Source organism: Equus asinus, chromosome 21 (assembly GCF_041296235.1).
Source record: "Equus asinus isolate D_3611 breed Donkey chromosome 21, EquAss-T2T_v2, whole genome shotgun sequence".
NCBI lineage: Eukaryota > Metazoa > Chordata > Mammalia > Perissodactyla > Equidae > Equus > Equus asinus.
Window position 1 is genome coordinate 82,179,420 of NC_091810.1, and position 12,655 is coordinate 82,192,074.

The 12,655-nt window shown below is 48.5% G+C and overlaps 1 protein-coding gene across 2 annotated transcripts in view; it reads left to right on the forward strand.

Annotated features, from left to right (window-relative positions):
• Window positions 1-12,655, forward strand: part of EPHB1 (EPH receptor B1) — a 423,113-nt gene that overhangs the window by 307,946 nt on the left and 102,512 nt on the right. For both annotated transcript variants that reach the window (XM_014828754.3, XM_070493336.1), the window contains one exon: window positions 294-629. In XM_014828754.3, the coding sequence (XP_014684240.3) occupies window positions 294-629 (336 nt within the window). The remainder of the gene's footprint in view (window positions 1-293; window positions 630-12,655) is intronic.

Sequence of the window (12,655 nt, forward strand, 5' to 3'; positions counted from 1 at the left end):
TGGTCCTGAGAACAAAAAGATGTGAACCTAGGTCCTTGCATCCTCCTCTCCCTTGGCACACATTATCAAAAGAAGGAAAGCCACAGTGGGGATGACTGTAAGGGGAGTTTGGGGTTGCTGTCTCTGTCCACCATTTTGTCTCAGAATAGATCAGAGCATGGAGATTTGGGGTTGAAGGAGGGGAAGGGATGCGTACATGTGATGAGGGTGGGAATGCAGCAAAGGCAGACAGAAAGATGCTGGTAAGGAAGCTGCTGCCCAGCCTCACTGGGCCCTTTTGTGTCTCCCTACAGGTGTCCCATCAGGTCCCCGCAACGTCATCTCCATCGTCAATGAGACATCCATCATTCTGGAGTGGCACCCTCCAAGGGAGACAGGTGGGCGGGATGATGTGACCTACAACATCATCTGTAAAAAGTGCCGGGCAGACCGTCGAAGCTGCTCCCGCTGTGATGACAACGTGGAGTTTGTGCCCAGGCAGCTGGGCCTGACGGAGTGCCGTGTCTCCATCAGCAGCCTGTGGGCCCACACCCCCTACACCTTTGACATCCAGGCAGTCAATGGAGTCTCCAGCAAGAGTCCCTTCCCCCCACAGCACGTCTCTGTCAACATCACCACAAACCAAGCTGGTAAGTCTGGAGGCATTTGTGCTCCTTCTATCCATCTTTGTGGCTGGCTCTTTGTCCATCTCTGTGCAGGAACAAAGCTACAGCCACACTCGTTCTGCCAGTCTGCCCTCAGGGCTCCTCCCAGGAGTGAAGGTGTCAGATGGTGGTCATTTGTGGCTATAGAGGAAACAGGTGTAGTGTATCACCTCTGAGAGTGAGCTGGATTCTGAAAGATTTTCTTGTGCCCAGCACAAAAGCAAAGATGTATATCCAAGCCAGAGTAGGACCCAGTGCTCTACATCCAGCTGGGACTCAACAAATTCCATTGAAAAGATGGATGGACAGACAGAGACAGATAGGTGGGTAGATGGATAGACAGAGGGATGGATGGGTGGGTGGGTGGGTGGATGGATGGAGCACTGCGTGATCTTGAAAACATCAGTGCTGCTTTACTAGAAAACCCAATGAAAGAAACTTCCCAGACATCGTGTGATAAAGTCAGTATTGCCTTCATAGATTATTTTTCAATTAAACCCATGTAATTCAAGAGCGCATTCTTCTTTATAGCTTGCTCACATGAATGCTACACTGTTATAGAGACCGCAGATAGCTGGCAATAGATCACTCCTGAAAGCCAGTACATCCTGTGGCATGCACAGCTCAGGACACATTTTCTTCTCTTTATTTCTGTATCTCTGTCTTCTGACCTTTTCTCTTTGTTACTATTCACACCTCTTGCAACAGTTCTTTTCTTTTTGTATCCATTTAACCAGTCCATTCATGCACTCACTCACTCATTTATTTATTTATTCACTCATTATTAAAAGATAGTTATTTAGCATCTACTGTGTGCCAAGCTGCAGATTAGACACTGCGAGGGATACGGTGATGCTGGGACACCATTGTTCCTCCCATGAAGTTCATTAAGTGAAGAATTTGCAGGAAACAGACACAAAGTATGAAGCTTCAAGGTAGCGTATTCTAAGCATCATGTGCTGTACACCTGCCATAAATACCAAGAGAGTTAGAGAGAAATGAGCACTCTCTCCCCTGGGGTGATGGTGCAAGGCTGCAGAGGGGAAGTGAATATCACGTCTATAGGCAATGGACCATGATCTTATTTGGAATTATGGATTTTTCTCAATCAACAGATTCAAAAAGGACAGCTTGTTAGTGGAAGAGCAGGAGCCAAGCATCTTTCTTTGCTTTCTCTCCCTCCGTGTGGCTTTCCTTCTTGACCTCTTCTCTGTTACTCCATTGATGTTTTTCTACTCCTCACCTCCCCATCCTCAGCTCATTCTGCCTCTTTTAATACCAGGCATCTTTGATGGCAGATGATTCTTGGGTTTAAGCTGTCAGAACTGAGAAGAGAAAAAGGTGTCGTAGGAGAGCATGGTTGTCCAGATGGCTGCGTTGTTGCTGTGAGCGTGTGTTCGTGTGTGCATGTTTGTATGTGTGTGTATGGTCACGTGTTTACATGCATACGTGTGTAGTGAGAAAATAAGAGTGGAAGTGTGGAAACCTCCAGCTGGTGACCATAGCGCCGGCGCCATGGAGACAAAGGTTGTGACAGTCCGTCTTACCCGAAGAAAAGGGAATGGTAATTTTTGCATCATGTTGAGCATGTGACATGGGCAGCCTTTGTTAGCAGTATTTCCCTTGGAGAGTTTAAGGCAGAAAACTGGCTGAAATATTTTAGTGTCCCAGCTTCTGGAAATAATAATCCTGCCAGCCTGTCATGTTCTGCTGGGCTTGGCTGTCTTTTCTGTCTCTCTAAGCATGTGCGAACAAACCTGCCACTTATATCGGTTTGCTTTGATTTCTGCCCCTCCCTTCCCTTACCCTGCTATTCCCGAACCTGCCCATCTGCTTGTCTTGCCATCTGCACCTTCCCTGGCTGCAGAGGAGCTGAGGGACCAGGGCTCCTGCAAGGGCCCTGCATTACCAACATTCAAAATACTTATTTTTATCCTCACTCATTTGTTCCTTCAGGAGCACATTTTTCTTGCCCTTTGTTCCTCCTCTGATAGGCCCTGTATCCTTAATCTTCCCTGATTTCGTAGTCCTAGCCCCATTGCACCTTCCAATCTGTGATTTCTCTTTGGGAATTCTGGAGTTGAGGTGCCAAAAAGTTTACAATCAATGAGAGAAGGGTACAGTTGCCTCTTGGTGGCACATGGTTATTATAAAGTACGTGTCAGTTGACGAGTGGTTCCTGAACCGTGGGGCTGTGGGGCTCTGAGGAACATGCTGTTATCACGCTGCTCTGGCGAATCCACATGAGAATGCAAATTATTGTCAACCAACAGATAATTTTTTGAAGAAGATGAGAACCTTCAAAATAAACACTTCAGCTTGTACCTCTGAAAGAACAGTTTAGAAACGTGAACGGAAGACACATTTTATAAGAGATGAAGGGGAGACTAAATAGCAATATCATAAAAACTCTAATGACTCAGATCCATTAGGGCATATGGTGGATTGGGTCCACGTTTCACCAATAAATCATGACATGTCCAACCCCCTTCCAGGACATCCCTGAGCTCTTCCACTCTGGGGGAGATCCAAGTCAGTCTCCCTACCCCGACCTCATGGTGTGGTGTGGCCACCAGCGTCTTACTGTTTGGGTCATGAGTAGGTAGATGGCAGGTAAAGAATGTGACCAAGAGCAGTCCTGGAATCAATCATTCAGTCAACTGGTAAGTGTTTATCGAGTGCCTATTCTGGGTCTGGAACTGCGCAAACTGAAAGAGCTGGGCACCACTGAATGGGTCCCGAGTGAGAAGTAGACAAGTAATAATTATTATAGCTAACACCTCATGTTTGTGTTTCACCTGAGTTAACAAAGAATTTTGGAATATGTGGATTCATTTGATCCTCATGATTACCCTATGACTTGGGCGTTGTTGTTCCCATTTTTCAGATAAGGAAGCAGAGGCTTAAAGGAGTTAGAAGGGTGTTAGAAGAGGGTGAGGAGGACATGGCCTCTCTGCTTCTGCTTCCTGTTTCCTGCTCTAAAAGATGGACAGTCCCTCTGGGCTCCCGATTTCATAGTCTCCAAGCATGGAGGGGTTATTCAGAACCAACTGATGCCATCCTGCTGAGAGGGGCGACCTCACTGTGCAGCCTCTGTTACCCTTCCAAATTTTTCTCTGTGACAGTGAACCATAAAAGGCTTTCCCCTGCCTCTGAATGCAGATGGGAGATGAGTGTGTGTTTGCTGAGGGGTACAAGTTATTCCCAAGGTGAGTTGGATCCTGACAATGGAGGTTAGGGTCACCTGAGAGACGAGCTTGGACACGTTGGCTGCCAATTTGCTGTGGGCTTGGTCTGAAGGCTGATGCTCATGAACTTCAGACTCTATCCCGGGCAGCTGCTTGCTGCTCTGGCTATTCCTCCTTTATTTGGGAGCTGTGGTCTGCATCTCTGGCTGGGCGTGGAGCTCTTACTGTTCAGCACACACTGTTGTCTTGCTCTTCTTTCTCGGGGCTGCCCAGATGTGCCAGGCTAATGTTGCATCGTGCTGCTCTCATGAGCTTGCCCAGTGGAGGCAGGCAACTCCTCTTAGCTGATATAGGTACCGGACAAAGATGGTTATGGTTGGCATCAGCCCATGAGAGAAAGTTACCAACAGGCATTTCTTGACCCTAAAGTTGTGATCTAAGAAGAGACCATAAGAGATTTTGTAATCACCTTTCAGTCCATTGGGCACATAGTAGATACAGTTCTTCCCTCAGAGGCAAGCATGACAGGGGGAACACGGAAGGGTCTGTTGAGTCCTGAGATCCGGAGAGTCTCCATCTCCTTCCGTGATGACCCTAGTCATGTACATAGACAGACTCCACAAGGATCTTGTACCACTTGGAGAGTATCAGGATAGGATCCTCACCCAGCCTATAGGCAGTGGCAGAGAACTACTATTTTTGAGTCCCTGCAATGTGCCTAGCCCCTACCAAGTTCTTTACAGAGTTGGGGTGGATCAGGTGAAGAAACCAGGGTCAGAAGTGCTTTTGGAATTTGCTCAGCATCTCACAGCCAGCAAATGATGTTTCTGAGTTTCAAACTCAGGTTTGTGGCCATTTTATTCTCAGAGTGATCGAAAATTGCATTATGGTGAGCTGTGTAAGTTGTAAGCTCTCTCTAAGCTATTGCCACATAGCTGGGGCACTTTAGCTGTCAAAAAAATGTCCATCATAGTTGGTCAGGGTTGGTCATGAATTATGCAAGCTCAGATTTACGTGAGGTCTTCAGGGATGCAGCCTTGCACTGAATACAGCTGCCTTGAGTTTAAAATAGGCCAGATCAGGTGGAACTCTCTCTCTTCCAGTGGCCAAGCGATTTGCAGAGAGATTGTTATCACCACTAACTCCTGCAGTCACTCTCTGGCGCCTGGTCCCAGATTCAGACTGATTGCTGGATCATCTGGCTGTCAGAGAGAATTAAAGTGAATGACAAACTTTACTTCTCTTTTCTGCCAACTAGACTCAGAGTGTCAGAGTTGGGGAAGGGGACCTCAGAGAAAATCTTGGAGAAAGTAAATAAGACAAATCATACCAGCACATCTATAAAATCAACTTGTAGTAAGATGAAATAAAGTCAGTGAATTTGGGACCATCTAAGCCAGAGAGAACTAACTCAAAGACCCATGAGGCCAGGCAGGTAATGGAGATGAGCAAATCAGGGTTAGGTGTCAGGCAATAGGGAGTGGTGGGGACTGCAGAGAACTGAAGATACAGGGCAGCCCCTACTCAGCTCCAACAAGTGGTGCCATACCCAGTGCTGCCAGATCTTATAAGGTGAAAATCCAGATTTAAAATGTTGGCAGCTAATTAAAAAAATTTGAAGCACTTGAGAGCCAAACAAATCCAATTCTAGTTTGGCCTGTTGGCTGTGGTTTGTAACCTGTGATTCAGAGGGCTAATCTGATTGATGCAAGCTGGAAAGGTGAGTGTGCTCTTACTGCAGTCTCATTCCACCGTGGGGCAGTCACTTTCATCCCTTTTTGGGCTCATGGTGGCAGAAGTATAGCAGAGGAGTCCTGGGATTGGTCCCTCTCTCTGCTCCTCATGTGACTCATATAAGTTCATTGACGGCCGTGATCCTGCCTTTCTCAACTGTAAAGTGGGAGTAATGACACCTGCTTCCTAGTGCTGTTGTGACAAGCAAATGAGACAGGGGATAGAAAACCACTTTGTAAGCCATGCTGTGGACAGGGAGATGAGCATCATTTCTGAGAATATGTCCTAAGCCAGAGAGCAATTTGCTGGACTTTTTCTTTCTAGGCTGTTTCCTTCCGAGGTCCCTCAGTCTCTTTGTTTGGGGCTGATGTCACTTATATCAGACAGATGACAGATATTGGTTTGTCCATTCGTCGAGGAGGAGTAGGCAAGAAGGAGGAACAGCACAACCTGTGTCCCAATGAGTTAATGATGAGGGCAGGAGCAGAGCCTGAACCTGTGTACCTGGCACAGGCTGATCCTGCTGCTCAGAGGAGCCCGTCTGTATCTCCTCATTGCAAGTCTGGAGAAGCAACAGTTTTCCTCTTACTTTCATGATGTCATCAGCTGCATTTATATCTGACATTTATATTACAGACAGTTCGTGTATAGCCTGCTATGCCGAATGCATGTGGAATACTGACATATTCACCCACAACACAGACACAATCCATTACTTCATTTTGTTTATAAAATACTACACGACTTCTGTTAATAGTCACAGGCCCCTCTAGTTTGTCCATTCTTCAAGTTCTTAGACAATTAAAGTCATTCAGAGCCACTACTTTTTTTACAAAAGAATTACCTAGCCCCCCAATTCCTCTGAACACATCACCTAATTTGCATTATTCCTTGGTTAAATATAGTATTTGCATGCATAAAGAATAATCTTTGAATATGAAAAGGAATTTATGAGATTGCAATATATTGAGCTCTGTGGAGGAAAGATATGTAAATCTCAAAATTAAATATTAAAACAATATTACACTGCTGCCTATAAAAATTTAGAGTGTTAAGATCCATATGCTGAAGCTAGTTCATTTTTAAGGGCTGATCTCATTGGAAATTAGCAGGCAAAATTTGCTTCAGAGAAGAGAAAAGATTGAGTCAGAACTTTAAAAAGACTGGAATGACTTTAAAGAAAACTTTCATGGAAATTAATAAAGAAAAGTTTAAAAACCTTAAGTAAATGAAATTTTTGCTGTTCTTAATTCAATTTCATAGTTCGTTTCATTGCTTTCTTCTCACTGTTAATTCTAAAATGGTTGTTTTTATTGTTTCCTAAGCCCTGGCATTGAGAAGGAACTTTCAAGTATCCTCAGAAAGGTCCTGGCCATGTGCAAACAGTAGTGTGCGATCTGTTGAGCTAAGCAGCTCAGCATGTAGCACTGCCCGTGACCAAAGTCAGAGCTTCCACCCCAGGAAGCCTTGGGGCTCTCCACTACATGCTGAGCTGTACAGAGAAGCAGACTTTCTCACCAACTCCAGCTTTGTCAGGGAGGGACCACACAGTGCTAGGCACAGAGAGCTTTGATAAATATTTGCCAGGGTCCTTGAGTCCCCACTTATGAGCTTTAGTATATAAATGTTATCCGGTGTGTGGTGATCAGAATATGTCCTGGTAGTCTACAAGTGGCCAGGTGATCCCTCCAGTCCAGCCAGGTAAACAGGTATCTTCCTCCTCTTGGCTCCTAGAAGGAAACTTAAGGAAATGGCCTTAGGATGATGCTACGAGCCCAGCTCCACTCATAGGAACACAGCGAGAGTCAACCATACTCAAAGGCGTTTGTTTGTTTAAGCACTTTAACTTTGGAAATGTATTCATTCGTTCAACGCAGCCTTTGTGACTGCTTTCCACATGCTGACTCACTGGTTCCTGTGTCCAGAAGCTCCCATCCACCTACTCAGCGTATTCATCAAGGCCTTCTGTGGTCATACACAGCTCCAGGCACCAGGAACACAGGAGCAAACAGACAGACAAATCGTGACTCGAGGAGCTCACATTCTAGTCACAGTACTCACTGAGACTCGGGATGGAGGCCCAGGAAGTCACAGATGAGCAGGTGACTACCTGTGAGGCACCTCCAGGGGCCCTCAGCTGGGTTCTTGGTACCCAAAAGTTAGGATGTAACCACGTGCACTTGCCGGATGCACTTCCATCGGTAGCGATTGTTGTATACAGTGACAGTGTTGGGTGGGGTATTTTATTGTTCATCAACTGACCAATTTGAGCTTCTTGTGGACAGATATTACCCACTGGGCCACGCGGTGGTTGGGTGTGGGAATTCTCTCCATTCCAGATCCTGAGCAGTGCCGAGTGATGCTACTAACATCTGGAGAACAGCTGAGAATGCATGGCTGCAAGGACGATGAGAGGGTCCCAGGGGACCTGGGGACCTGTTTGCTCATTTTACTCCACCGTGGGCCAGGCACTCTAAGGAGGTGGCTTGTGAAGTGAAAGTGGGACTGCTCACAGTGAGGCTGCAGTAAGTCCCTACCCTGCTCAACGTCCAAATGAGATTGTTACAGCCCTCTTTGCAGAGGGAACATCTAGTTGGATCATGAGATGGTTGCTGTTTGCCTTGCGGCCCCAGCAAAGGGAGTGGAGAGAGGAAGGGTCCTGGTGATATATCTGCTCCATGCTCCTCTGGCAAATGTCAGCCCCATGAGCCCACTGTAATCTCCAGGCAAGCATGCCCTGTATCCATCTTATTGGCTATTGTTCCCCAGTGTCTAGGCAGGTGCCTGAAATAATAGCATTCAATAAATGGTCACTGAATGAATTAGTAAATGATCAGATAAATGTATGAATGAATGCCTCAACCTTTCTTAATCTAATCTCAGGCATCAGGAAATGGTGCAGCTTGAGCTCTCTCTGTGGTCTTTCCTTTCTCAGGCATCTTTGGGCAGGCTCTGCGATTGGAATTAATTCTCCCAGATGTTGGTGAGACCTGGGACTTCCTGGGTGCACTGTCCTCCCAAAACGTGGCCTTGTGGGATGCACTCTGCTAAGACCTGGGCTGCCTCACTCACCCCCCCACAGGCAGGGCCCCAGCTGTTGAGGAAGCCCAGTTGGGGGTAGTTGGGAGGGCATTCCAGTGCTGTTGTCTGTCCACCTGCATGCCAATTCCGTGCCTATCATTTTCACAGCACCATCCATGTTAAACAGGCAGGAGCACCAGGGGTTTCTGAATGCAGCAATTAACAAAACAGTAATCAAGCTAAGTGTTTAATTTCAGAAAATTAACATCTTCTCTGAGAGGATGTGAAAGATGGGGAAAAAAGGCACATTAGATGTTCTGGGTAAATAAAGGCATTACTGGACCACAAATATTTTCCAGTGCAAGGGAGACTCGCTGCCAAACCCCAAGGCCTTGGGATCGGTTTCCTTCTGAGAGCCAAGTGGCAGGACAACATCAGCTATAGAACTGAGCCCTAGGATTCTAAATTATGTGTGTGCGTGTTTCTTTCTTTTACTTTTGTTTTTTTTTTTTTTTTTTTTTTTTTTTTGAGGCATAGAGCAAATGCTTCATCTGTCCAGAAGAACGCAGGGGAACAAGGGCCTGTTCATGCCCCTGTGAGCCTATCTGCCTCATAGAAAATCCTGCTGTGTGTGTTGTCTTCTCTGAGCTGTGCTAGTTTTAAGGATGACACAGTGAGTTCTTGAATGTGTATTAGTTTTTGTGTATGTAGACCCTATTTCTCCTGAAAGACTGAAGGGTCCTGGGGAAAAGACCTGGTCTCGCTCTTCCAGTAACCCCTGCACCTCAGCACGGTGTCCCATGTTCCAGGATGTCCTAGCTGGCCTTCCATGGTGTTCACAGTCTGGTGGTGCCTCGTAAACCAGCAGGCTGGCATTCATTTGCAGAAGTGGGTTTGCATGTGGGAAGGGAAGCTTGCGAGGAGGTGGGTAAGCAGGGGCTGGCGGGGCCAGGGCATCCTGGTGTCTGTTGGCTTCTCTGATGCCTTGGAAGGGAATGAGGGCCCAGGACAAAGACTGGGAGGGTGAAGAAGGTGACTTTTCAGGTGGGAGGTGGTGAGGCTCATGAGGAGGAACCGCCGGCATGAGGGAGGCAAGGACCTCGGGGTGGCATTGAGTGGGGCTCTGTCTGAGGGAGCACGGGAGAACCATGCTCTCACAGGGCCACAGGCCCTCAGGGAGGGGCCTAGCAATCTAGCTTAGTGAGCAGCCTTCCAAGGGGGTCTTGCAGGCAGTTGACATTGAGAACAAAGAAATCAAGCAGGAGGATGAGCGCGAGGTTTGCAAATGTGTTCAGGGAGGGCGACAAGGGGAGGCGGGTTCAATTCTGCACATGTGGATTTATGGGGAGTCGGAGTACCCACGTCGAGGTATTATTTGTGCTGTCGGATATTGGGCTTCTATTTTCTCTGGGAGGTGGGCGGTAAGCTTGGTTGCTGAGAGTGTGGGAGAAGTACTGTGGTTGAAGGCTTGAGGAGAATGGAAGAAGTCTGGCAGTGCCATTGCAGAGAATGGGAGATGGAACTGACTAGAGAAATTCAGCATTGCCAGAAAGGGTTGAGGGTTCATTTGAAGTTGGTGAGCACGTATTAACAAAGCTGTCCATTCGCCCTGTTATGTGCCTTCCTCAGCAGAACATGGCTGCTGGAGAGCAGCCTCTACAGGAAGCTGATGGTGGATCTCTCTCGGGTTGAGTTTTGCTGGTTGTATCCTATGAAAAGATAAAGGCAACTCATGCTGAGGGTCAGGGGAGTATTGTCAATCATGTTACTGCAGAATGGAGCCTAAGCTGGGTAGTGAGGTGTATGAGTAAGGGAGAGGGCTGATGCATTGGGTGGAAATCAAGGCCATGAGGACCAGATGCGGCCAACAAGAGTTGCAGTGGGCTCATCAGAGAGCGCCATGAGGAAGCAGAATACTTGAGTTGGTGCCTTTGAAAATGAGGCTTTGAAAACCTCAGGTGAGGCAAAGTCTAGTGTGCCATGGGAATGGGCAGACATGGAAAAGCTGTGGGTCCGGGGAACTGAGAGTGCATATTCAGGTGGACATTGAAGTCATCCACAGAAGGGCAAGGCTCAGATAGAGGAGAAGATGGAGACGGAAGCCTAAGTCGTTAATGAGTCAGGGAGTGATAGTGGGAGGGTGTACATGGTGGTCCTACAGCTTGGAGGGTCCCAGCCCAATGGCATTTTTACAGAGGGTGCAGGAGATGGTGAGTAATGGTGTGACAGAGGTGACATGGGACAAGCGGGACATAGCCCACTTCTTGACCCTGAGGTGCGCTGGGCATAAAATCATAAACCGCCATACTTGAGAGGGCTGCAGAGCAGAAGTGTACCCAGGAGTCAGGGTCCAGGAGAAGGAGGCCCATACCATTGTGGGGATGGCATTGTGCAGGGCAGGGCTCACAGCTGGGCATTGCAGGATGGAAACTGGCCTCAGGAGGAGGGGCTCTGGGCCCGAAGGCCAGGAGACTTAGACTTCCAGGCCCAGTGACTGTGGGCACGGCCCCTGCCCAGTATTGGTGGCAGTGATGCGAGTCTTAGGGTGGCAGTGGTGGGTCCTCCCCACTGTGGCGGGTACTCCGAATGCACGTGAGTGACAGCCAGGGAGTACAGGGCACACAGCCTACTACAAGATGTCCCTTGCTCTCTCCTGTGGCCTCTCCAGTGATGGTGTTTCTAGTGAACAGCCTCTGCGATCAAACATTCGACACACCAGAGCTGCCTTCTCTCTTGTCTCACCTGGAAAAGGCTGACAGCCTGTGGGAGGATGAGCTGTGTGGCTGCCCCAGCTGCCTGCTGCCTGAGTCCTGATGGGTCTGTCCTCAGCTGCCCTCAAAGCCCCCCTGGTGTGGCTGCCTAGGACAGGCACCGCCTGACAAGTACCCTCTGTGCTCACACACCCTTCACAGCCTCCTGCCACCAGGGCCCCAGTGGCAGTTTCGCTGTCCTTTCCACAGTAAACAGCTGCTTCCTGGTGCACCTTCTGATTACCCCAGCAAGGAGGAGGAGCCACAGGGTGAGCTGGGAGGCGGAGGGGCCCCCAGGACCCCGCTAGCTGGGATGCCTCCTCCTTCTGGTCCTGGACTCTGCCCACTTCTGCCTCTGTGGGGACCTCTGATCTCCCTGAGGGCAGCACCCCTCCATCAGTGGTGTGACCCTGCCTGCCCCCCATGCTGGCCGTCCTCAAGGGCTCTGAAAATGCTGGGTGCGTGAGTGTGGGGGAGAGGAGAGAGGGCCTGCCTGGGTCTCAGGGACAGGGGGCCCGATCAGCCCACAGAGGACTCAGGGAAGTCACTTTCTCTCTTGCCTTCACCACTCTAACCCATAAATAGTAAGAGTTGACAGAAAACTGAATGACCTCGGATGTCCTTTCAAAGTTTAGCATTCTGATTTCTAGATTTCTAGATGAACAGTTCTCAAACTTGAGCATGCATCAGAATCTCCTGGAGGGCTTGTTAAAACACAGGTCACTGGGCTGGGCCCCAACCCGGAGTTTCTGACTCAGTGGGTCTGGCTGGGGAAGATTCTGCTTTTCTGGCCAGTTCCCAGGTGATGCTGCTCTGGGAGCACATTTTGAGAACCAGCTGGGTCAGGTGGATGATCTCACTAAGGAACCCCCACTACTTCAGAGGTAATAGCAGAAATGAGGGCCTCTGCTATAAACCCACATCCCCAGAGCAGCCCCCTGTCCCTCAGCCCCAAGCTATCACACCCCCCTTGGCTTGGGACCAAACCCTTAGTGGACAGACCCGTGACGGAGGCGCCTGTCTAGGGGTATGGGGCTGACTCAGTTGCCCAGCCTGGAAGCCCTCACTCTCTCCCCCAAGCCCACTTCAATGAGCCCATGACGGTACTCAGCCAATATTCTACGACAACATCGAACTGATGCCACCCACCCAAAGCAGTCCTCTGTCCCCAGATGACTCCAGGGTAGAAAGGTAGATTGGAAAAGGGTGTCAGGGTTGTCTCAAGGCACAGCCCAGAGCAATATCCAAGAAGCCAGTGTCCACAATAGGGGAAAACAATTAGAGAAATAATTAATTCTGCTTTTGTATTCATACCCAG